General features: G+C 35.8%; 2 protein-coding genes and 1 non-coding gene across 3 annotated transcripts; 1 reads left to right on the top strand and 2 right to left on the bottom strand.

Annotated features, from left to right (window-relative positions):
- Positions 1-8,074: 8,074 nt before the first annotated feature.
- LOC140177185 (uncharacterized) lies at positions 8,075-8,876 on the bottom strand. The gene is made up of 3 exons (XM_072210057.1): positions 8,788-8,876; positions 8,435-8,704; positions 8,075-8,378 (listed from the first exon to the last, which is right to left on the bottom strand). Exons 1-3 carry the CDS (start codon positions 8,874-8,876, stop codon positions 8,075-8,077), a joined length of 663 nt encoding a protein of 220 aa, XP_072066158.1.
- A 7,908-nt stretch (positions 8,877-16,784) lies between these two features.
- LOC112727324 (uncharacterized) lies at positions 16,785-17,963 on the bottom strand. The gene has a single exon (XM_025777022.1). The coding sequence runs from the start codon at positions 17,961-17,963 to the stop codon at positions 16,785-16,787; it is 1,179 nt and encodes a 392-aa protein (XP_025632807.1).
- Positions 17,964-22,547: 4,584 nt separating this feature from the next.
- LOC112766487 (small nucleolar RNA R71) lies at positions 22,548-22,651 on the top strand. The gene has a single exon (XR_003184397.1). It is a non-coding gene; the product is annotated as a small nucleolar RNA R71 (small nucleolar RNA).
- Positions 22,652-27,595: the final 4,944 nt, after the last annotated feature.

Below are 27,595 nucleotides of genomic sequence, written 5' to 3'. Positions count from 1 at the left end.
CCAGAATCTATAAAAGCATTTATAAATTTTTCTGTTATTTTTATAGTAATAAATGTGGCATTATTACTCAGTCTCTGAGTCTGTTTCTGAGACATATTCAAAAATATAGTCTAGGTTATCATCAGATTCCTCTAAATGTTCCATGAAACAAGACTTAGCAATTTCTATTTGTTTAGTAAGATCTTTTTTATCCTTCTTTTTCGGACATTCATTTGCATAGTGTCCTTCTTCTTGGCAATACCAACATTTACAGTTTTCTTTTTTATTTGGGCAATAGTCACTTTTTTGTCTTTTGTTTTTATTGTTATTTCTTGTTCTAAAATACCTCTTTTTTCTCCAGTTTGGATAGTATTTTCTTTTTCTAAATTGATATTTTCTCTTTCTCTGAAAATTTTTATTAAGCCCATATTTTTGGGGTATCTCTTCATTATCCTGGCAGCAGATTCTAATTATATTTGCAAATCTTTTTTGAGTTGCTTCTTGCATACAACGCTCTTTTATTTCCTCTCTTATTGCAGCGGTTGCTCCACCAAAATTATTTTCAATTGTCCCTCTATTTATTTCTCTTATAAATCTTCCCATTATAAATTCATTAGCAGGATATGGAAGTTTTGTTATATACATACTAAGATAATGATTTTTATCTTCTTCTTTTAATTTGTAATAATGTATTCTATATTCACATATATAAGATTCCACATTACATAGATCATATATTTGGATATTAGCTAAATGGTTTTTTGCTTCTTGATATTCCTTATCATAGACTTCTTGTCTATGATCTATAATATTTTTTTCCAAAAAATTCTTTATATAGAATCATCATTATATATAATATCTTATCATAAGCTGTTGTTTTTGTTGCTAAATTTTCTATTATTTGGTTTTCTATTGATGTCATATAATCTCTTATAGTTCCTTTAGTATGAAATCCTATGTAATTCCAAATATCTCTTCCAGACAATTCACTAAGCTTTGGATTAGTAAAAGCTTCTAATAAAAAGGAATTCAACCAATTTTCGAAAATTTCTTTTTCATTCTTTTTACAGTCTAAATCAAGCATTCTTTCTCCTTCCATTTCCTGGATTTTAGGAACGTATTTTGATGGTATTTTTGTATATTTTGAATCTTTATTTATAAACCCTTTTTTAAAAGCATAATTATCAAAACCTGTTTCCCATTTATATTGAGATTGGTTATCTTTAGATGTTCCAGCTTCATTTTTTTACTTGTATTGGAACTGCTGGTTCTTCGTCACTTGAATAATCTAGGATGTGTTCTTCATTTTCTATATTTTCAGAATTTACTAATTCTTCTTCTATTTGAAATCCTTGTTCCATCATATTATTTTCTTGAGCCATTTTTAATTGTTTAAAAAGCATTGTAACTTCTTCTAATTTTTCTTCAATATTCATAATTTTAGTGGTGGTTTTACTTTTAGATCTGTTATGTTGATTATATTTTGAAATTTTTCTTCTTTGGGATTCTCTTTTTCTTTATTTCTTTGAAATTTTATGGATACTAATATTTCTTCAAGCATATCTACTATAGAATTTAATTGTGGGTTAAAAGTATGATAAAGATGTGGGGAATCATTTTCATGGTAACATTTCTTAGAAATTCCGTGTGAAAAATAAGTTTTTTCAGGTTTTTGAAGTCCTTCAATAAAACTTATAGTAAAATAAAGATTTTGAGAAAAATCATTTTGTATTGATTTTAAGAATTCGGTGTCATTAGTTAAAATCATTAATTTTTGATATATTAATTTTGATAACTTAATTATTTCTTCTCTTAAATCTTCTAATTTACTTTTTTCCATTAGGTGACACTTTTATTTGTGAAGAGTTACGGTTTAAAGTGTGGCTTTAGAAAGTGTGGTGTAACAAATCTTTAAATCTGTACCAATTTTACTCTGTATACTAAAATTCACCTAATAATAAATAAATAAACACAAGAAGAAAATTTACATTTTACCATGCTTTTAAAGCGTGCTATAAAGTGAGAAAAAGCGTAGCCACAGCTTTTAGTCATGCTTTTTTAGCATAGATCACGCTTTTGCAAGGATCACATATGCAAGCGTGCTTGTTGTTTTATCGGCATGCTTACTTTGTTACCACGCTATTACCTATTGTTACATTTTAAAAGTGTGGCTATATGTATAACCCTATAGTCACGTTTTCTAAATATGATCCCTGGTGGACATATAGCTACATTTTTTAAACGTACCTAGATGTAAATTATAGTCATGCTTTATAGTCACGTTTTCTAAATATGATCCCTGGTGGACATATAGCTACATTTTTTAAACGTACCTAGATGTAAATTATAGTCATGCTTTTTACATCGTGTTCCTAGATGTGAATTTATTATTATGCTTTTAAAGCGTAGTTATATCCTTATCAAATTAAAAAAAACTATGTTAAATAAAAAAATTATATTTTTCTAACACAAAGTAAACATGTTTTTATACAAAATAAATGCAGATTTAATCAAGACAAATTTTCATCTAATTTTCAATTGAATCAAAATTATATTAGAACATTAATAGTATTTCAAAAAATAAACAAATTCATCATGTTACCAAACTAGAAGAAAAGTACTAAAAATTAGCAAGTCAATTCAAAACATAAACACAAATATATTGATACATTATGTTCAAACATCCTAAAAACATCAGCTATAATCCTTTGTCATCTTCATCCTCATCATCATCATAGTCCCCATATATCCAAAACTTATTGAACACACACCAAAGAAGAACAAAAAGAAAGAACAAGATACCAAGGAACACATATTCACGATAACATGACAATTTGTTTTGCGGGTTCTTAATTTTGACCTTCGAGATGACGAGCCAGGAGAAATAATATGTTTTCATTTGAACTTGTAGATTCTTCTTGAACAGTCAGGCAGCGGTAATTCATATCTTATACACGTAGAAAATGGACAGCTAAATCATGATAAAAACACTTGCATTCAAAATCTCTACTCTTTTCTAAAAAGCCATTTGTATCATACAAAATCTGATAAGAAGTCCAAATCTCAGTAAAGTCACAAAACAAACATACAAAATTGGTTACCATATACATATTCTACAATAACTAGTGATACATATTGCTGCATTGTCAATCCTATTAGCTTAACAACATTATATTATAGGCAATGTAGCAAGCTTAAACAGACATAAGTTTAAAATAAACTAAATGCAAACAATCAGAAATTTAAAGCAAACTAGAAAGAGCAAGAGACTCACCCTCTCATGGGTTAAGTTCTCATTGTGGAATATTTTTCCCATGATTTCTACAAGAAATTTTTTCCTAGTTAGCAAATTGAAATCCTTTTTAGAATAAAGGTCAACAAGAGGACAAGGTTGGGTATGAATAAATGTCACTTATTGATTTATAATATTTATAATATGCTCCAGAACTCTTAAAATAACACAAATGGACAGTTATGAAGTCAAACAATAAAAATTTGGAAAGTACTATCATACTACAAGAAGAATGAAATGAAACATATTTTACAACTAAACAATATCAAATAAGAACCAGGGGTAAACAATTTCATACTCATAGGACATTAACCCTTTTTTTAGTATCTATCGTGTTATTTCATATTTCCACTTACAAGAAGACTAATCAGTAATCACATTTGGCTATCCAGCAAAAACTCTACTACATTATCAAGAAACTCAAATGGCTTACCACAAATCCAAGATTTGTCCTTCTCAGGGGTAACAAGAACATAGTCGGAGTGATAAACCGTCACACAATTCTTGAAAGCAAAAGAATTAGAGTCTGTAACACCCTTATTATCAAAATGTCATGCTTCCTGCTGGCCACTCTAATAGCGAGAGTATTACGACAACTTCTGTATACTTAATAAAAGAATATAAGCCTTTAACTCAAAATTGCATTGACCTTTCCTTGAAAAACTAGAAATACTTTTTCTTTTAGGAAAAAATATTGTAAAGCGCCATTAATAAAACTTAATTAATAAGAAGGATTGTTAATATTAAAATTATTAAAAAGGACTAATTTATATGTTATTAAAAATAAAATTGAAAAGACAATATTATCCCAATAATCTTTCTTCTCCTTCCCCTTGTTTTCTTTCTCCCATCTTCTTCACCCACAGAGAAATCATGATTCTCAAACTCACTCCACCTCCATACCCTAGAATTGACCTAGCCGAGAAAAGAGACGTCATCGCGCCTGACCCAGCCTGTAACACCCCAATTAGCCTAAGCCTTACCACGCGTCGTAAAGCAAAGGTTAATCAAAGGTTACGATAGTTCTAATCTTATACATATCATATATAGAAGGAATTAATAATATCTAGAAGGCCGATGAAGGATATAGCTCAAAGACAGGATTTGAAAAGCGCAAAGCGTGCTAACAAAGCTACTAACTTAAAGCTCTAGAAACAGATGTAATATAATAAAATATAGTAGTATAATATCATAAGAATCTAGCCATAGCTCGTGGAGTTTGAGCTGGCCAGCCATATACAGACCATATATGAAACCAGACAGTAAAAACAACTTATACAAGTTTTGTTCTCTCAAATACAAGCCTCTAGGCAAAATAAAAATCCAAAAGTGAGAGACATGTTCAAAATAAATCAAAAGATTCAAAAGAAGTGCCCGGATCCTCCGCTTTTGTCACCAATCAGATAACTCACCGAAGTGGGTCGCGACCTGCATATGAAAAATACAATAGAAATATGGTATGAGAACCGGAGGTTCTCAGTATAGTAACAGTGTCCAGTGATGTAGGATATAAGACCCCGGGATGCCAAAGGCAATCATAGACTCCATATCTATCACAAGAGTTCAAGCTTAAAGTAGTCTAAACAATAAAACATAATATGTAAAACCTTAACCAAACTTGAAACCTTAGTATGTCAAAAGGGTGGTCTATTCTTAAAGGATTTTTTTTACTCTAACCAAACACCGTTGTCCCACAGCCTTCACCAACCTATCCTCCATGCGAATCCATCGCCATCACCTACCTAACCTCCTCAAAACCAGACAAACACAGATAATACAAGCAAGGAAAACACAGGTAATATTCAAGTATGTAGCAAGTAATTCAAGAAGCAAGTAGGCATATTATACTAGTAGGCAAACTCAAGTAGTCAAAGCAAGCAAACATATATAAGATGCATATGATGAATGTCTGTCCTATTGGCTGTGATATCACATATCGATTACTGTGCCAAACCTGACTACAAATCCGGTCGACAACTCCCGGATTAGTCTCTCTATTGCGCATAAGGAGGAACATTTCGAGGGAGAGTGCCCTACCACCTTCTCCTTTTAGAGGGAAATATTCCGAGGGAGCATGCCCCACCACCTTCCTCTGGTTGTTGCATGATTCTGTGGGTTAGTGCCCTACCACCTTACAATCAGAGAGAAACCCATGCTCAGGAGAAAACTTCCGAGGGAGAGTGCCTTACTACCTTCTCCTTTCAGAGGGAAAACATTCTGAGGGATGCGTGCCCTACCACCTTCCTCTGGAGCAATCAAAATGAATGAGAAGCTCAACGTTAAGCCTTACATCCGAACATAGGCGGGATACTACCACAGCCCCTACGACGGAGAACAACACATATCATGATTACGTAATCAAACTCAGAGGCCACTCCTCATAGCACACTTCCACTCATTCTCATTCCATCAACCATGATCATCCATTTCTAAGTTTTCAACTCATCACAACCATCATCTATTCATGTCTTTTTATTCCGAACTCACTAGTTGTCATCTTCTCAATTCATCCACCTTCTTCTTTCGCACTACACTAAAACCATCCCCAATACACCAGAAACCTAAGCCTCTGTTCTCTAATCTTTCATAATAATCATTAACTAAAACCTTTCACCTATCCCTCATATTTCCATACTCAAAATCAAGTTCAAAAGCCTTAAAATGGTGTTAAAGAAGCTTACAACCTCGTTGAGAAGGTGAAATAGTTGAAAACAAAGTTTAAAATTATGAAACAGGGCGTGTGCGTCCGCACAATGTGTGCTAGCGCTCCCAACAGATTGGCCTTCCCGACGTGTGCGTGCGCACAGGTTTGTGTGTACGCACAGGTTGCACTTCCTATTGGTGTGCACGCGCACAAGCTGTGCCAGCGCTGCAAGTAGATTGCCTACCTCTGCGTGTGCGGACGCACAGGTCTGTGCGTGCGCACAAGTCACAATTTTTTGCAGAGTGTGCGTGCACACAAGGCTATGTGTGCGCACATACCAGAAAACTCAGAATTCTGTAACTTTGCAGAATTTCAAGTATTTCAACACCAATTTTGAATGATCATAACTTCCTCTACAAAATTTCAAATTTCAAAAACTTTTTATCGATTTAAAGGTTTTTCAAAGATTTTTAATTCTAAACAAATTTCAACCAATTTTGAAAATCGAGGCAAAAGTTATGATCAGACAAAGTTTACCAAAAATCAACTTTTACCCAAAACTCACAAAAATCTCAATTTACCAACTTTCATAACCCAAATCCCATAACATATCAGATTTTACCATTTACCATACTCCAATTTACCACTCCACCATACATAATCATCAATTCTCACTATCAAATAAATAATAATACTCTTGCTAACCATCATCATTATTAATTTCAACATCAAACTCTAACATCATACTATCAACATCAATATAGCCATTTATCCACAAATTCTAACATTCACCTTCAATTACCCACAATATCAATATCTATCATCCATTATCAACCACATCAACAAACCCTCATCAACCACAATAAATCACACATTCCTCATCAACCTTCATAATCATTAAATTCCAACAACACCATTATTCATCATCAATCATTAAATACCAACAACCTTATCAACAACACTAATCATCAATACTCATTAACACCAACAATCCCCCATGATCATCCTTAACCACAATATTCCAATAACACCATCAATTAACATCAATTCACATATAATCATTCATACACCAACAACATTCAATCCTATCTTAGGGTCAACAAGCCTAAGTGTCCATGAATATTATATACTAGATAGAGGAAACCGAAACCATACCTTAGCCGATCCCCAATATGAACCAAAAGAGCTTTCAACCAAAATTCCAACCACTAATGTAGCTCCAACAAACACCAACTAGCTCCAAACTCACAATAATCAAGCTATATACATACAAATCACCACAAATCAACCTAGGGTTCAACATAAACATAATCTCACAAGGATTTAAGAGCTCTTACCTTTTCCAACAGATTTGATAGCACAAATCCAAAGCTAAGCAAGGATTAGTGCAAACCTAAACATCCAAAATCACAAAAACTCACTTAATCCAAAATTCTAGAAATCCGAAATTTTGGAGAGAAGAACTGGGAGGATTTCGAGTTTACCTCTAGAGTTTCTTTAATGGGTTTTGTAGAGCTCTTCGCAAGAAACACGTAGCCGCTGACGGCACACAAATCGGAGCTCTATAGCTCAAGATATCGCGGATTGAACGGAGGAGTGAATAGTGTTCTTCTCTCCTCTCCTCTCCTCTTTGCAGCTGGTGTGTGTGTGTTTATGGGTGAAGGGTTCATTAATGAACCCTTATATATGTTGGACTTGGGCTCAACTTGAGTCCGGTTCAACCCGTTAGCGTTTTTAATCCGTTCGGCCCAATTTTGGGCCAAGTCTTTAACACAAAGGCCTGGTTTTCCATTTCTAATGTTTTTCTAAGGTTTTTGACTGTTTCCACTTCTTCTCGCACAACACCGAGCAGACTTGAACCGGTTCAACCGGTTCGACTGCCGGTTCGGAGTTTTTCACAAAAAAACACATTTTTTGACTCGGAAGGACCTACTGAGTCCAAAAATCATATTTAAATCCCCAAATTCTCATCCTAACTTTCCGAAATTTAATTTGGGCATTTAAATGATTTTGTCCGTGAAACTTCCGGTTCTTACATCCTCCCCTCCTTAAAAAGATTTTCGCCCTCAAAAATCTGGATCACGCGATGTAATATATATATGCTTATATATATATATATATATATATATATATATATCCTCCATGGAGCATCCTACTTTCTACGTTGCCAACTCAACAAGTTGCCAAAGCATCTCATTCACCATCATCCTACCGTGTCGATGCTCTCTCGCCAACTCCTCCAGAGAATAGTTCACTCGGATAGGCAGAAAATGAGCGGATTTGTCTAAGCGAACCATGATCACCCAAACCGCATCAACTCCCAACCTAGTCTTCAACAAACCGGTCACAAAGTCCGTCGCGATTCCTTCCCACTTCCACTGAGGAATCTCAAGAGGCTGAATCATTTCTGACTGCTTCTGATGCTCTATCTTCGCCTTCTGACAGGCGCACACTTGGATACCACTGTAGTTACATCACCTTTCATCTCAGGCTACCAAAACATTTTCTTTAAGTCATACTACATCTTCGCACTTCCGGGGTGAATAAGGAATCCACTGTAGTGAGCCGCCGACAACAAGTCTTGCCTCAACCTCCCGACATCCGGTATACAAATTCTCCCCTTATATCTCCACAATCCTTCACCATCCTTAGTGAAATGCTCACACCTCTTATCACCAACTGGTTGGAACAATTCCTGAAGCTTCCGCTCATCTTGCTGAGCCTTCTGAATTCTCCATCTTAAACGTGCATTGAAATCCGTAACTGGCTCAAACAAGCTCTTCCGGCATCTTCACCAATATCCAACTTAAGATCCACAAACTTCTCCACTTGCTCCTCTTCCTTGATTCTCATCCAAGCAATTGTTAAAGACCTTCGACTCAAAGCATCTGCGACCACCTTCGCCTTTCCACGGTGATAGCTCATTTCAGAATCGTAGTCCTTAAGCAACTCCATCCACATCCTCTAACGCATATTAAGCTCTTTTTGATCAAGGATATACTTGAGACCCTTATGATCAGAAAAGACACTAAACCTTTCTCCGTACAAGTGGTGCTTCCAAATCTTCAGTGCAAGCACAAACACCGCTAACTCCGAGTCATGTGTTGGGTAGTTTACCTCATGCGGTCTCAGCTGACGCCACGCGTAAGACACCATATTCCGGTGTTGCATTCAGAACGCAACCTAAACCCTTCCGAGAAGCATCACCATACCCTTCGACAATTCATGCGGTTCCAACAATACTGAAACAAGTGCTGAAGTTAACTTCTGCTTCAAAGTCTGAAAACTCTCTTCACACTCCGATGTCCACCCAAAAGGCGTTCCTTTCTTGTCAACTTAGTCATCGGTAATGCAATTCGGGAAAACCCTTAAATGACTCCCCGGTAATATTCGGTTAAACCCAAGGAGCTTCTGACTTCCGTCACCGTTGTCAGTCTTTCCCATTCGATCACCGTTTTTACCTTAGAAGGATCTACAACTATTCCTCCCTTGCTTACCACATGACCTAAGAGCTTCACTTCTTCCTTCTAGAACTCACACTTCGACAACTTAGCGTACAACTTTCGCTGCGTCACTCTGATTATCATCATTACGAATCTGAAAATTTTTCTTAAATCAAATACTGGTTTTGTAATATTTTTCAAAACCTTTTAAACAAGTCAAATCTAAATGAGACCATTGTCAAAACCTTATCGAAAGAGTCAAAAACTTTTTAATTTGTAAATAAATCATCTTAAAGCCCGATTTTTCCTAAATTCTGTGAAACCTTTAAATCAAAACCCTTAAATTTAAATCCCTATTGATAAGCTAGATTTTACAACCAAAATCACAAGTCAACAAAATCTTAGGACTCAATTTCCTTTTAAACTCATGTCATTTGATCAAAAGTTCCAGTCCTAGTTTCAAGACCAAATCATTCAAACAAAAATTTCAAACCAGGTTTAAAAAATCCATCTAAGCTTTAAAACCTTTTTCGACACGAACGATGATAGTCTATATTATGAAGATAAGTTCAGGTTTGGCCATCGGCTTCATAATTACCTCAATCTTGTTGTTGTGATAGACCCATCTCATGTGTTCTTTGGAGTGGACAATCTCTAACCAAATGTCCTAGTGCACCACACTTGTAACATAGTTTCTTACCCAATTGGCATGGCCTATTCGGATGGTAGTTCCCCCACTCCTGACATTTCATATTTGGGGAATAAGCTCTTGACCGCTTCCCTTCACCATGTTTCTTAAGGTTTTGTCCCCTTGGTCCAAGGTTATTATCGCGTTCCCTACTAGTGTTTACTCCATAAGTGTCCTTTGACGAGACTACCGTCTTTGCATTCTCTTCAACCACTCTTGCCTTGTTCACCAGATCGGAGAAAATACGAACCTCCATAGGAGCCACAGCTGTCCTAATATCGTCCTTCATGCCACTTTGATACCTGACACACTTCCAACTTTCATAGGTCTCTGGGGCACCCTGACACACCCTAGAGAACCTACAGAGTTCCTTAATCTTGCTCATATAATCTGCCACAGACAAGGAACCTTGCTTCAACTGCATAAGTTCCATCTCTTTTGCTTCCCTTGCAGACTCAGGAAAATACTTCTTGTAGAAGGCCGTTTGGAACACATCCCAAGGAACGTCGGCATTTTGAAGTTGTAACAAGCGGCACTCTGCTTGCCACTAATACTGGGCCTCTTCCCGAAGCTGATAAGCAGCAAACTCCACATATTGGTTGCGCGGGACATGCTGTGCCTGCAATGCTCGCTCCAGAGCTTGGAACCAGTTGTCCGCTTCTGTGGGATTTGTTGAACCTCTGAAACTTGGCGGATGCACCTTGAGAAAGCTCTCTAAGGTCATCGGAGAACCTCCTGTGTTGTCTCCGTTCCCTTCAGCATCGTCGTCCGCATTTCCTTTGCCATTCCTGTTTCCATTTCCAGCTGGTTGCCCTAACCTCTACACAGCGTGCAGTGTCGCAGCAGCGTTAGCCTCCATGGTGTTTGCAAGGTTCGCCATTGCCGCCATGAACACGGCATGGTTATCGATCGGTCACTCATTCATACTCTCTCTTCGTGAATGTGTACGACCTCGTCTACGAGTAGCCATTAGGGTTTTTGCCTACACCAAACATTCGATATCAAGTTGATTAGTATCAATATCAAAGGTCTAGTGCTTCAGTTATCCCAAAAAGGCACTCACAAACAAGCATGCTATGATATATCAAGTAGATAACCTAAATAACATGAAAGAAAAATGACCCAGAGTATGCAATGAAGCACAATCGGTCCATCACTCAGGCTCACGAGGACGAACCACTCTGATACCACTAAATGTAAAACCTCAATTAGCCTAAGCCTTACCACGCGTCGTAAAGCAAAGGTTAATCAAAGGTTACGACAGTTCTAATATTATACATATCATATATAGAAGGAATTAATAATATCTAGAAGCCCAATGAAGGATATAGCTCAAAGACAGGATTTAAAAAGCGCAAAGCGTGCTAACAAAGCTATTAACTTAAAGCTCCAGAAACAGATGTAATATAATAAAATATAGTAGTATAATATCATAAAAATCTAGCCACAGCTCGTGGAGTTTGAGCCGGCCATCCATATACAGACCATATATAAAACCAGACAGTAAAAACAGCTTATACAAGTTTTGTTCTCTCAAATACAAGCCTCTAGGAAAAATAAAAATGCGAAAGTGAGAGACATGTTCAAAATAAATCAAAAGACTCAAAAGAAGTGCCCGGATCCTTCGCTTATGTCACCAATCAGACAACTCACCGAAGTGGGTCGCGACCTGTATCTGAAAAACACAACAGAAATATGGTATGAGAACCAGAGGTTCTTAGTATGGTAACAGTGTCCAGTGATGTAGGATATAAGACCCCGGGATGCCAAAGGCAATCTTAGACTCCATATCCATCACAAGAGTTCAACCTTAAAGTAGTCTAAACAATAAAGCATAATATGTAAAACCTTAACCAAACTTAAAACCTTAGTATGTCAAAAGGGTGGTCTATTCTTAAAGGATTTTTTCTACTCTAACCAAACACCGCTGTCCCACAGTCTTCACCAACCTATCCTCTATGCGAACCCATCGCCATCACCTACCTAACCTCCTCAAAACCAAACAAACACAGATAATACAAGCAAGAAAAACACATGTAATATTCAAGTATGTAGCATGTAATTCAAGAAGCAAGTAGGCATATTATACAAGTAGGCAAACTCAAGTAGTCAAAGCAAGCAAACATATATAAGATGCATATGATGAATGTCTGTCCTATTGGCTGTGATATCACATGTCGGTTACTGTGCTAAACCCGACTACAAATCCGGTCGACAACTCCCAGATAAGTCTCTCTATTACGCATAAGGAGGAAAATTTCGAGGGAGAGTGCCCCACCACCTTCTTCTTTCAGAGGAAAATATTCTGAGGGAGCGTGCCCCACCACCTTCCTCTGGTTGTCACATGATTCCGTGGGTTAGTGCCCTACCACCTTACAATCAGAGAGAAACCCATGCTCAGGAGGAAAATTCTGAGGGAGAGTGCCCTACCACCTTCTCCTTTTAGAGAAAAAACATTCCAAGGGATGCGTGCCCTACCACCTTCCTCTGGAGCAATCAAAATAAATGAGAAGTTCAACGCCAAGCCTCACATCTGAACGTAGGCGGGATACTGCCACAGCCCCTACGACGAAGAACAACACATATCATGATTACGTAATCAAACTCAGAGGCCACTTCTTATAGCACACTTCCACTCATTCTCATTCCATCAACCATGATCATCTATTTCCAAGTTTTCAACTCTTCACAACCATCATCTATTCATGTCTTTCTATTCCGAACTCACTAGTTGTTAGCTTCTCAATTCATCCATCCTAAGCCTCCGTTCTCTAATCTTTCATAATAATCATTAACTAAAACCCTTCACCTATCCATCATATTTCTGTACTCAAAATCAAGCTCAAAAGCCTTAAAATGGTGTTAAAGAAGCTTACAACTTTCTTGGGAAGGTGAAATAGTTGAAAACAAAGTTTAAAATTATGAATCAGGGTGTGTGCGCCCGCACAGAGGTGTGTGTGCGCACGCCCAGGAAGATTTTCAAAGTGTGCGTATGCACATACCAAAATTTATAAGTTCTGTGCGCTCGCATAAGGTGTGCTATCGCTCCTAACAGATTGGCCTTCCTGACGTGTGCGTGCGCACAGTCTATTCGTACGCACATGTTGCACTTCCTATTGGTGTGCGCACGAATAAGCTGTGCTAGTGCTGCAAGCAGATTGTCTGCCTCTGTGTGTGCAGATGCACAGGTCTGTGTGTGTGCATAAGTCACAATTTTCTGCAGAGTGTGTGTGCGCACAAGGCTGTGCGTGCACACATACCAGAAAACTCAGAATTCTGTAACTTTGCAGAATTTCAAGTATTTCAACACCAATTTTGAATGATCATAACTTCCTCTACAAAATTCCAAATTTCACAAACTTTATATTGATTTAAGGTTTTTTAAAGATCTTTAATTCTAAATAAATTTCAACCAATTTTGAAAATTGAGGCAAAAGTTATGATCAGACAAAGTTCACAAAAAATTAACTTTTACCCAAAACTCAGAAAATTCTCAATTTACCAACTTTCCCAACCAAAACCACATTAATCCCATAACATATCAGATTTTACCATTTACCATACTCCAATTTACCACTCCACCGTACATAATCATCAATTCTCACTATCAAATACATAATAATACCCTTGCTAACCATCATCATTATTAATTTCAACATCAAACTCTAAGATCATACTATCAACATCAATATAGTCATTTATCCACAAATTCTAACACTCACCTTCAATTACCCACAATATCAATATCTATCATCCATTATCAACCACATCAACAAACCCTCATCAACCACAATAAGTCACACATTCCTCATCAACCTTCATAATCATTAAATTCCAACAACACCATTATTCATCATCAATCATTAAATACCAACAACCTCATCAACAACACTAATCATCAATACTCATTAACACCAATAATCCTCCATGATCATCCTTAACCACAATATTCCAATAACACCAACAATTAACATCAATTCACATATAATCATTCATACACCAACAACATTCAATCCTATCTTAGGGTCAACTAGCCTAAGTGTCCATGAAGATTATATACCACATAGAAGAAACCAAAACCATACCTTGGCCGATCTCCAATATGAACCCAAAGAGCTTCCAACCAAAATTCCAACCACCAATGTAGCTCCAACAAACACCAACAAGCTCCAAACTCACAATAATCAAGCTATATACATACAAATCACCACAAATCAACCTAGGGTTCAACATAAACATAATCTCACAAGGATTTAAGAGCTCTTACCTTTCCCAACAGATTTGATAGCACAAATCCAAAGCTAAGAAAGGATTAGAGCAAACCTAAACATCCAAAATCACAAAAACTCACTTAATCCAAAATCCTAGAAATCCGAAATTTTGGAGAGAATAATTAAGAGGATTTCGAGCTTACCTCTAGAGTTTCTTGGATGGTTTTTGTAGAGCTCTTTTCAAGGAATGCGTAGCCACTGACGACACGCAAATCGGAGCTCTATAGCTCATGATATCACGGATTGAATGGAGGAGTGCATAGTGTTCTTCTCTCTTCTCCTCTCCTCTTTGCAACTGGTGTCTGTGTGTTTATGGGTGAAGGGTTCATTCTACATATGTTGGATTTGGGCCCGGTTCAACCCGTTAGCGTTTTTATCCCGTTTGGCTCAATTTTAGGCCAAGTCTTTAACACTAATGCCTGGTTTTCCATTTCTAATGTTTTTCTAAAGTTTTGACTGTTTCCACTGCTTCTCGCACAGCACTGAGCAGACTTGAACCGGTTCAACCGGTTCGACTGCCGGTTCCCGATTTTTCATAGAAAACACATTTTCTGACTCGGAAGGACCTACTGAGTCCAAAAATCATATTTAAATCCCCAAATTCTCTTCCTAACTTTATGGAATTTAATTTGGGCATTTAAATGATTTTATCTGTGAAAATTCCAGTTTTTACACAGCCTGAGGGGGCATCGTTGGCACGTGCCTGAGAGGATTTAGCCAGAGGTAGAATCGTCGTATCAGAGGTGGAATTGTTGCCATCTTCGTCGTGTCAAAGGAGATTTGCGTTCGTCGCCATCCAGCAAGGTTGTTAGAGGCAAAATCGTCATCTTCGGGCAGAATCGTCTTCTGAAGCTCGCCGCTGACAGTGAAACTCATTCCTCCCACAGCGGTCATCGCTCCTTTAACTACTCCAGTCGCGCACAGCAGCGATCCCCGCCTGAAGCTCCCCAAAGCCACACGCTTCTTTCAGATTCAAGTCCCTGCCTTAAGCTTTTGAGCTATATTAGTATCCCTAAAATTAGAAATTGTATAGCTTTTAATGTGAAAACTGCAATACATGATGAAGTTTGAACATTTTCAATTCATGACGAAGATTTTAGTGTGATCTAGAAATGCCTTAATTTAAAGCTTATGACATTATTAGTCACTGTTTCATTTTACTGATTATGTGATTTCCAATTTTGTTTCTTTCAAGTCATAAGGGCATATGCATTAAACAAAATCTAAGTTACAGTTTTTTTTAATGAATATATGAGTGCATTATTGATGTTAAGAGCATTATCTTTGGCCCCAGTAAGAACTCTAATAATACTTGTTGTCTATATTAAAAAATACATTAATGAATGAATGAATATGAATTTAAAAGGTTTATGTTCAAGATGTGTTTGGTATATGGCTGAAAATGAAGATGGATTAGTTTTTGTTTCTAAACTTGTGTTCTAAAATTTTTTATAAACTTTAAATGCAATGCTTTGGCATTGCTTATGATTGTAGCATTTCTTTTTATTTGTCTAATTAGAAGAACCTGATTATATGTCATGACTTTTAATTATGTTTACACAAAAAATGCAAGGTTTCGAAGATGGAATTTCTATTACTAGAGCAAGGTCTTAACCAACTATTGGTTCCTTTGTGCATCATATTCAGTGTGTGTTGTTGTGGCAGTAGCTTAATCCCAATCTTTTAGAATACATGGAAGATGACAACTGTTGGAACAATAAAGTGTTTGGGACTTCAATTAGACAAAGAATAAGAATGCATTGTTAGATCGTGATGGAATGTTAGAAGAAGATTGTTCTGGTTTTGATCAATCTTTTAGTTACACTTTTTGCAATGTCTTTGTATTTAATGATTGTTGTTGTTTACAATGTACTTGTACAATGAAGGATAAGGAATAGTGGTATGAAAACATTAGAGTGGTATAATTTTATTGGAAGACTGGTATGGAAGCACAATTATTCATTGGATCTTTGACTTGTAATGAAAATATCAATTAGAAATTTTATAGAAAGTGTTTCTTTTTCTAATATTCTTTTGTTTAACTATGAGAAGAGTTACACAATTTTAGTGTAAAATTGCAGAGTTTGTGCAGAAAATTATAGAACATTAGTGCAAAATTTTAGATTAATGCATAAATGCAGATTTTTATTTACTAAGTGCAGCAACTTTAATGCAAAATTATAGAATTTTGTCATTTGATTGTAGAATTGCACAATAGAACTAAAGCCAAACCTGTTGCATAATTCAAGTGCATATTTGCGCAAATGCTATTAAAATCAATGTAAAACTACAAAATTCAAGTGTAAGATTACACAAATTTAATTAAAAATCAAAGTAAAACTATAAAATTTAAGTGCAGACTTTCACAAGTACAATTAAGAAACTCAGTAGAATCACCTAATATGCATAACTTAAGAAAAACCAACATTGCAATTCTAAATGTGACAATCTATAAAGCTAGAACTATCTAAAAAAACTCATATTCTTTCTGGATTAGGATTTCTACATTTAGAAAGACTATGACCACTCTAATCACATCGGCTACATTTGTAAACACGCATATCTTGAAATTGTGACTCTTGGCACTTCTTGCATGGTCTTCCTGGAGGACGAGTTGTTGTAGGTGACATATGAAAATATTATTCACCCAGTCTGTTAGGGTCAGGTTGTTGACATCAGGCATGTCACGAGTTTCAATTGGGATCATACTGCTCGCATATATCTTTTGTTGTGAACTTTTTAGATAGTACTCCTCTATATAGGTGTAGATGTTGCCATGTAATAATTTGATTGCATCACAAGCATATGGACATGGAATTCCAGTCATTTGCCATTCAAGACATGTACATTCTTTGTGTATTAGATTCACACATACATCAACATTTGACCCTCTAACCATAACATTATGATCTCCATATCTCACTGCTTTAAGAAACTCACTTCTAGCTACATGTTCCATCAATATTTTATCAATCTTTGGCCCAACTTCATTCTTCCATTTGGTCATCTCTAACTTTACAGTATATAACAAATTTGCAAGTTTGTCTATATGCTCTATTATTAAAGCACAAATACTATGAGTCCTATCTTTTCTTATCCATGAATTAAATGATTCAGCTACATTGGTAGTTATGAGGTCCCATCGTCGATGAAGGAATTGAGACTTTGCCCATTTGTTAATATCTCCTTTAGTCTCTAACCAATTTGCAAGTTCTGGTGAAAATGCACGAAGTTGTTCCACAGCTTCTGTAAACTCTGTGCCAAAACGAGTATAACAAATTGCATCTAGTAGCTTTTTTGCATCCTCTTTTACTTTACCGCGTATTCTCCTCTGTAACATTTTAGTTTCTACACAAAAATTTTCTTTCACATATCGATAACAATATCCATGTTTATCCCTGTCATATACTTGCTCCACAGCTACAATAATTGATGGATGCCTATTTGATATTAACATAACTGGAATTGACCCAGTTAGTTCTTTCAAATTAGATAGGAACCAAAGCCAATTCTCATTATTTTCAGCACTAACAATTGCATACACAATTGAAAATAAGTCATTATTTGCATCGCATGTAGAGGCAGCTAGAATAGTTCCCTTGTATGGACCACTTAAGTGGCAACCATCAATAAATAATATAGGCATTGCTCCACAAAGAAAACCTATCACACAACACCCATATGCAATAAAAAGCTTTTCAAATTGATAACCAGGAGAGAATGTCCATTTTGCAACTGTTTATGGATCAGTTTCCACTAAAAGATTACATATCCAAGGAATTAGCATATATTAATCTTTAGGCACGCCATTAATTTCAGCTAATGCTTTCTCCTTTGCAGCCCAAGCTTGGTGATATGTTAGTGAAAATCCGTATTCCTTGAAAATGTCATTTCGTATGTCATTAGGCAACTTGTCAGGAGTTAATCTCAACTTGTCGACAATAATTGAAGACACCAAATTAGACCTGAAAAAGTGAGTACTTTCCAATACATCTTGAGCTGAGTGCTTATGATTCTTGATAAAATGTCTCACCACGAGGAACAAAGTATTTTTTTCCCATAGCATAAGCCGACAATTTCCACGGACAACCTTCAACCTTGCAGACACAAATTATTTCACTTGCATTTTGATAAATCCATCCTTCTTCCTTTATAAGATCATTCCATTTAGCAGAGCCATTGATAATCTAGGGTGTAGGCACAATTTGAGTTGTACATAGAATTTGTGTCAATGGATTTTGACCATCAATATTAGCAACAACGTCGACTCCTTGAGTTGAATTACTTGATAGTGTACTAATCATAAAAAAATTAAATTACTTTGATAAGAATTCACTAATCACTAATATAAGAAAATTTATAAGAAGATAACACAGTTTAAATACATACCTGTTATGAACATTGTCGTCATTGTCCTCATGAGGTGTACTATCATGGTTAGTCTTTTCTACCCCCATGATGTATACATGAGCTATATCATCATTGAATGTGATCAATTGGTTAACACTATCAGTATCAATGAGATCTATAAGTTGAGATTGGTTAAACTTGACTGTGTAGGTAATGTGTATATTCTACATATTTTCCTTGGTTCGAAGCCATATCTTCTGCATTAAATTTGAATGCGCACATCCTTCTTCAATAAGCTCTCTGATGGTTTTTCCTCCATGATAAATAATTTTTTGGTTTGGTACAATTTCAATATTACCTCATACGTAAAAATAACAAAAAATTTGTCGACAAACAGTAGATTCCATGTTTATACAAAAATATAAAACAATAAATAACCAATAATGAGAATATGGATTACAAGAAAAAAGAAATACTAATGTTGACTAATTACTGCTAATTGTTGACTACTCTAAAAAACAAAATAGTAAGACATTATAGATTCCTCGAAAGCAAGCAAGTCCTAAGGTGTAATAGAGGGAAGAGACATTTAAATATAAAAACAAGTTTGAAAGAAACATATTACTCAACAGCAATGTTTCTGCAAGGGTATACCAAATGCAGCATTGGAAAATCAACTTATCTATGAGGAGCCAGGTGTCTATCTCAAAGATATACAAATATTTCACGTCAGAGACCAATTAGATCAGCATCGATTATTGCATTTGATTTAAGGGCTAAGCCTTGAATAATTGAAGAAAGAGATTTCTCGATGAGTTGCTCATGAAATGTGACATTCAAGAGCCTGAAGAACAAACAATTGCTTGTTATCTTGGAGGAATGAACACAGAAATTTCTGATATCGTTCAACTGCAACCATATTGGACCTTGGATGATGACATTAGGCTGTCATTAAAGATTGAAAAGCAAAGAACACAAAAAAATAACACTCAATCACCGAAGGATAAAGAAGTCATCCTTGATGTTCAACAAGAAATGAAGACAATATCTTATAAAAGCAACAAGGAGCGTGGATCATCAAGTAAGAAATGCTTCAAATGTTAAGGTTTTGGGCATATTGCTACTGATTGTCCAAATAGAAGGGTTATCACTCTTGTCGAGGAAGAGGTTAACGAAGAACCAATCTAGGACTACTTAAGAGGAGGAAGGTGAGGTTGACTATGCTATTGAAGAAGTTCCAGCCGATTGTGAAGAAGGTTTAGTAGTTCATTGAAACTTGAATACTACAAGGGTAACAGAAGATGAGAGTTGGCGATGCCATAACATCTTTCACACAAGATGCACTGTTGGAGAGAAGATTTGCAAGGTTATAATAGATAGCAGAAGTTGTGAAAATGTTGCTTCAAATTATACGGTAGACAAATTGAAGCTTCTAACTAAATTACATCCTCATCCTTACAAGTTGCATTGGTTAAAAAAGGAGAATGAAGTTCAAGTAACAAAGCGATGTTGTGTCCAATTTTCTATGGAAAGCAAATACAAGGATAAAGTATCGTGTGATGTCATCCCGATGGACGCGTGTCACTTACTGTTAGGACATCATTGGTAATATAATCGTCAAGCTATTCATGATGGTTTCAAAAATACATATTCTTTTATCAAAGATGGAAAGAAGATTGTATTAACTCCATTATGACATGTAGATGGTCAAAAGAATCAAGTTGAGCTATGTCTTTTCACATCTTTCAAAACCAAATGCACTCACCGATGGAATCTTTTACCAATACAAGATGAGCCTTTTTCAGCCCAGAGAGATTATGCAGGAGCTCTTTTCCAACCCCAGGAGAATGATGCAGGAGCATATATCTTTACGTTTGTGTCGTTAATTAAAGTAGTCTAGTTTAGCATATATTATTATATTGTGTTATGAGTTAGTTCCACATTGCCCAAGTCATGAAGGTTCCCCCTCCCCTACTAGTATAAATATGCGTATATACTCATTTTGTTTATGAAGTTAAGTTGATTGAGTTATATATTAAATAAGCTGTGTGCTTATTTTTCTCTATACTCTTTGAGAGTAAGAGGTGCATCCTTAACTTAGCCAATGGTGGACGAAATTGTGATTCATACTTAAATTGTTGTTCGAAATTGATTCCCTGGTAATGGCCCCAAAAACTTGGTGTCAATACCATGATCTAACATAATTTCAAAACTTCGCTCAACTAACCAGCAAGTGTACTGGGTCGTCCAAGTAATAAACCTTACGTGAGTAAGGGTCGATCCCACAGAGATTGTTGGTATGAAGCAAGCTATGGTCATCTTGTAAATCTCAGTCAGGCGAATAATAAATGGTGATAGAGTTTTCGAATAATAATAGTAAATAAACAGAAAATAAAGATAGAAATACTTATGTAGATCATCGATGGGAATTTCAGATAGGCGTATGAAGATGCTGTGCTCCTTCTGAATCTCTGCTTTCTTACTGCCTTCATCCAATCCTTCTTACTTCTTTCCATGGCAAGCTGTATGTAGGGCATCACCGTTGTCAATGGCTACATCCCATCCTCTCAGTGGAAAAGGTCTAAATGCTCTGTCACGGCACGGCTAATCATCTGTCGGTTCTCGATCATGTCGGAATAGAATCCCTTGATTCTTTTGCGTTTGTCATCACGCCCAACAATCACGAGTTTGAAGCTCGTCATAGTCATTCATTCCCAGAATCCTACTCGAAATACCACAGACAAGGTTTAGACTTTCCGAATTCTCATGAATGCCGCCATCAATTCTAGCTTATTCTACTCGTCTAGTTCACTGATGAGCAAGGGAGGTTCACCTTCCCAAGTCTCATTACCAAATAACTTGGCATTAGCTTCATGATAGCTCGTAGATATTGAGCAACTTACTCTCCAGTTACATCTTCATCCTCTTCAGAGGAAGAATAGTCTTCAGAGCTCATGAATGTCAGAAGGAGGTTTAATGGAATCTCTATGGTCTCTATATGAGCCTCAAATTCCCTTGGGTCCTCAATAGGGAACTCCTTCTTGCTTGAGAGATGTCCCATGAGGTATTCGTCATTGGGATTCATGTCCTCTCCTTCCTCTCTAGGTTTGGCCATGTTAATTATATCAATGGCCTTGCACTCTCTTTTTGGATTCTCTTCAGTATTGCTTGGGAGAGTACTAGGAGGAGTTTCAGTGATTTTCTTACTCAGCTGGCCCACTTGTGCCTCCAAATTTCTGATGGAGGACCTTGTCTCACTCATGAAACTTAAAGTGGCCTTAGACAAATCAGAGACTAAATTTGCTAGTTAGAGGTACTCTGTTCAGAATTCTCTGTCTGTTGCTGAGAAGATGATGGAAAAGGCTTGCCATTGCTAAACCGGTTTCTTCCACCATTATTAAAGCCTTGTTGAGGCTTTTGTTGATCCTTCCATGAGAAATTTGGATGATTTCTCCATGAAGAATTATAGGTGTTTCCATAAGGTTCACCCATGTAATTTACCTTTGCTATTGCAGGGTTTTCAGGATCATAAGCTTCTTCTTTAGAAGATGCCTCTTTAGTACTGTTGGATGCATTTTGCCATCCATTCAGACTTTGAGAAATCATGTTGACTTGCTGAGTCAACATTTTGTTCTGAGCCAATATGGCATTCAGAGTATCAATTTCAAGAACTCCCTTCCTCTGGGGCATCCCATTATTCACGGAATTTCTCTCAGAAGTGTACATGAACTGGTTATTTGCAACCATGTCAATAAGTTCTTGAGCCTCTACAGGCGTTTTCTTTAGGTGAATGGATCCACCTGTAGAATGGTCCAATGACATCTTAGAGAACTCAGATAGACCATAATAGAATATATCTATCATGGTCCATTCTAAAAATATGTCAGAAGGACATCTTTTGGTCATTTGCTTGTATCTTTCCCAAGCTTCATAGAGGGATTCACCATCTTTTTGTTTGAAGGTCTGAACATCCACTCTAAGCTTGCTCAGCTTTTGAGGAGGAAAGAACTTAGCCAAGAAGGCCGTGACCAGCTTATCCCAGTAGTCCAGGCTATCTTTAGGTTGAGAGTCCAACCATGCTCTAGCTCTGTCTCTTACAGCAAAAGGGAAAAGCATGAGCCTGTAGACTTCAGGATCTACTCCATTAGTCTTAACAGTCTCACAGATCTACAAGAACTCAGTTAAAAACTGGTAGGGATCTTCTGATGGAAGTCCATGAAACTTGCAGTTTTGTTGCATCAGAGCAACTATATGAGGTTTCAGCTCAAAATTGTTTGCTCTTATGGCAGGAATTGAGATGCTTCTTCCATCAAACTTGGACGTAGGTGCAGTATAATCACCAAGCATCCTTCTTGCATTATTGTTGTTGGGTTCGACTGCCATCTCCTTTTCTTGTTCAAAAATTTCAGCAAGGTTATCTCTGGATTATTGTATTTTGGCTTCTCTTAGTTTTCTCTTCAGAGTCCTTTCAGGTTCTGGATCAGCTTCAATAAGAATGCCTTTTTCCTTGTTCCTGCTCATATGAAAGAGAAGAGAACAAAAAAAGAAGAGGAATCCTCTATGTCACAATATAGAGATTCCTTTATGTTAGTAGAAGAAGAAGAGAATAAAGAAAGGAGAAACCAAACACAAGGGTGAGGATAGGGGCAGAGATTTAAGATGAAGAGAAGTGTTAGTAAATGAATAAATAAATAGAATAAGATGAGAGACAGAAGTTTTCGAAAATAATTTTGAAAAGGAGTTAATGATTTTCGAAAATTAAGATAAGAAATAAAATTAAAATTAAAATTTAAAACAATTAGTTAATTAAAAGAATTTTAAAAGGGAAGGAGAAATTTTCGAAAAATTAGAGAGGGAAAAGTAGTTAGGTGATTTTGAAAAAGATAAGAAACAAACAAAAAGTCAATTAGTTAGTTGAAAAAGATTTGAAAATCAAATTTGAAAAGATAAGAAGATAAGAAGTTAGAAAAGATATTTTAAAATCAAATTTTTGAAAAAGATAAAATTTTGAAAAAGATACGATAAAAAGATATGATTAAAAAGATATGGTTGGAAAAGATTTAATTTTTAAAATTAAAATTAATTACTTGACTAACAAGAAACTAAAAGATATGATTCTAGAATTTAAAGATTAAACCTTTCTTAACAATAAAGTAACAAACTTTAAATTTTAAATCAATCACATTACTTGTTAGTTAAGTTTCGAAAATTTTGAAATAAAATTAAGAAAAGATTTTGAAAATAATTTTTGAAATTTTCGAAAATCACAAAAGAAAAATGAAAAAGATTTGATTTTTGAAAAAGTTTTGAAAAAGATAAGATTTTTAAATTTGAAAATTTGACTTGACTTATAAGAAACAACTAATTTTAAAAATTTTTGATTAAGTCAACTCAAATTTTCGAAATTATGAGAAAAAAAGGAAAAGATATTTTTTTGAAGTTTGAATTTTTCTATGATGAGAGAGAAAAACACAAATATGAACCAAAATATGGAAATTTTGGATCAAAACACATGATGCATGCAAGAACACTATGAATGTCAAGATGAACACCAAGAACGCTTTGAAGATCATGATGAACATCAAGAACATATTTTAAAAAAAAATTTTGATGCAAAGAAAACATGCAAGACACCAAACTTAGAAATTTGCAATGCTTAGACACTATGAATGCATAAATGCATATGAAAAACAACAAAGAACACAAAACAAGAAATTATCAAGATCAAACAAGTAGACTTACCAAGAACAACTTGAAGATCATGAAGAACACTATGAATGCATGAATTTTTCGAAAAATGCAAGAACAATATGAATATGCAATTGATACCAAACTTAAAACATGACACAAGACTCAAACAAGAAACACAAAAATATTTTTGATTTTATGATTTTATTATTTTTTGTATTTTCTTTTATTTTTTTGAAAAACATATAAGAAAAAGAAAATAAGAAATTCAAATTTTTTAATAAGAATTTCAGGAATCTTTCAATGTTAGCCTAAAGCTCCAATCCAAGGGTTGGACATGGCTTAATAGCCAGGCAGCTTTAGGATATAAAATCAGGCATGCAACGGCTGATACTTCATCCAACTCCATATACATACCCTTTATGTTGACAAGTGGAAGCCTCAATCCAAAAGGATTTGGAAATGGCTTTACAGCCAGCCAAGCTTCAACATGTTACCATGAAACTCTAGAATTCATTCTTAAAAATTTTGAAAAATTTTCGAAAACAAGTGAGAAATTTTGAAGAATATTTTTTTTTGAAAACAATTTGAAAAGAAAATAAAAAGAAAATTATCTAATCTGAGAAACAAGATGAACCGTTAGTTGTCCAAACTCGAACAATCTCCGGCAACGGTGCCAAAAACTTGGTTGACGAAATTGTGATTCATACTTGGTTGATTCCCAGGTAATGGCCCCAAAAACTTGGTGCTCAATACCATGGTCTAAACATAATTTCACAACTTTGCTCAACTAACCAGCAAGTGTACTGGGTCGTCCAAGTAATAAACCTTACGTGAGTAAGGGTCGATCCCACAGAGATTGTTGGTATGAAGCAAGCTATGGTCATCTTGTAAATCTCAGTCAGGCGGATAATAAATGGTGATAGAGTTTTTGAATAATAATAATAATAAATAAACAGAAAATAAAGATAGCAATACTTATGTAGATTATCGATGAGAATTTCAGATAGGCGTATGAAGATGCTGTGCTCCTTCTAAATCTCTGCTTTCCTACTGCTTTCATCCAATCCTTCTTACTCCTTTCCATGGCAAGCTGTATGTTAGGCATCATCATTGTCAATGGCTACATCCCATCCTCTCAGTGAAAAAGGTCCAAATGCTCTGTCACGGCACGACTAATCATCTGTCGGTTCTCAATCATGTTGGAATATAATCCCTTGATTCTTTTGCATTTGTCATCACCCACAACAATCGCGAGTTTGAAGCTCGTCACAATCATTCAATCCCTGAATCCTACTCGGAATACCACAGACAAGGTTTAGACTTTCCAGATTCTCATGAATGCCGCCATCAATTCTAGCTTATACCACGAAGACTCTGATTAAGAAATCCAAGAGATATGCGCCCGGTCTAAGGTAGAACGGAAGTGGTTGTCAGTCACGCGTTCATAGGTGAGAATGATGATGAGTGTCACAGATCATCACATTCATCATGTTGAAGTGCAATGAATATCTTAGAACAGGAATAAACTGAATTGAATAGAAAATAGTAGTAATTGCATTAAAACTTGAGGTACAGCAGAGCACCACACCCTTAATCTATGGTGTGTAGAAACTCCACCGTTGAAAATACATAAGTGATGAAGGTTTAGGCATGGCCGAATGGCCAGCCCCCATAACGTGATCAATAGTCTCCTAAGATGAATAATGGAATAAAACTGAGACCAAAGATGTAACGTGGTCAAAAGACACTGAATACAATAGTAAAATATCTTATTTATACTAGACTAGCTACTAGGGTTTACAGAAGTAAGTAATTGATGCAGAAATCCACTTCCGGGGCCCACTTGGTGTGTGCTTGGGCTGAACTTGAGCTTTACACGTGCATAGGCTTCTTTTGGAGTTGAACGCCAAGTTGTAACGTGTTTTTGGCGTTCAACTCTAGTTCGTGACGTATTTCTGGCGTTTGACTCCAGAATGCAACATGGAACTGGCGTTGAGCGCCAGTTTATGTCATCTAATCAAGAATAAAGTATGGACTATTATATATTGCTGGAAAGCTCTAGATGTCTAATTTCTAACGCCATGAAGAGCGCGCCATTTGGAGTTCTGTAGCTCCAGAAAATCCATTTTGAGTACAAGGAGGTCAGAATCCAATAGCATCAGCAGTCCTTTGTCAGCCTTTTATTAGAGTTTTACTCAGGTCCCTCAATTTCAGCCAGAAAATACCTGAAATCACAGAAAAACACACAAACTCATAGTAAAGTCTAAAAATATGAATTTAGCATAAAAACTAATGAAAACATCCCTAAAAGTAACTATATCTTATTAAAAACTGTCTAAAATAATGCCAAAAAGCATATAAATTATCCGCTCATCACCAGTATATATAAAGTCTTAAAACAGTTTGTCAGAGTTCATATGGGCTATAGGGCTTTACAAATTGGTTGGATAGGTTAAACAATTCAAAAACAACATTTTTGAAAAATTGGCACACTCGTGCGTACGCACGATTTCAATTCAGGTTGCACATCATACATACGCATGCCTCGTGTGTACACGTGATTTTAATTCTGCTTCACATTCATGTGTACGCATGACCTATGCGTATGCTCAAGATTAAGTTGTGCCAAAAATTATGCAACTCTGCATAATTCAGTTTTTCACCTCCATTTTCAAATATCAATAACTTTTGCTACAAAATTTTGTTTTCCTTAATTTTTAAATCATTTTAAAGATCTTTCCACTAGATTTAATTCAAAACAAATTTTATTGAATTTTGAACTTCAAGCACTAAGTTATGGCCTGTTGAAGTTGGTCAAAATCTTATTTTTACCAAATTCACCCAATTGCCAATTCTTACCAAAACTCAATTCAATTCAGTTTCAAACCATTTCATAACCGTTTTCTAAACATCAAGATTCCATAATTACCACTTTAGATTCATTCCCTAGCCATTCAAAAATCCAAACAACCAAATTAAACTCATCCAATACCTAATTAACCCAATTACATATAATCATTCTTTTTCCAACATTATCCCACCAATAGCCAATCCGACAATCAATTCATACCACCAATTCTCATTATTCCACAACATGTCACTCATGACAAATACACCACTTACCATGACTTACCAAATAGGAAATACCTTACCCTGTCACAGTCTTAGGCCCAAACTTTTACATCAATAATAATAGGCGATTAAACCTCATCATTACAATTATGCACACATGCACAT

The sequence above is a fragment of the Arachis hypogaea genome, chromosome 2 (genome assembly GCF_003086295.3).
Source record: "Arachis hypogaea cultivar Tifrunner chromosome 2, arahy.Tifrunner.gnm2.J5K5, whole genome shotgun sequence".
Lineage (NCBI taxonomy): Eukaryota > Viridiplantae > Streptophyta > Magnoliopsida > Fabales > Fabaceae > Arachis > Arachis hypogaea.
The sequence above is the reverse complement of the archived record's forward strand: the minus strand, read 5'-3'. Positions and strand labels throughout refer to the sequence as shown.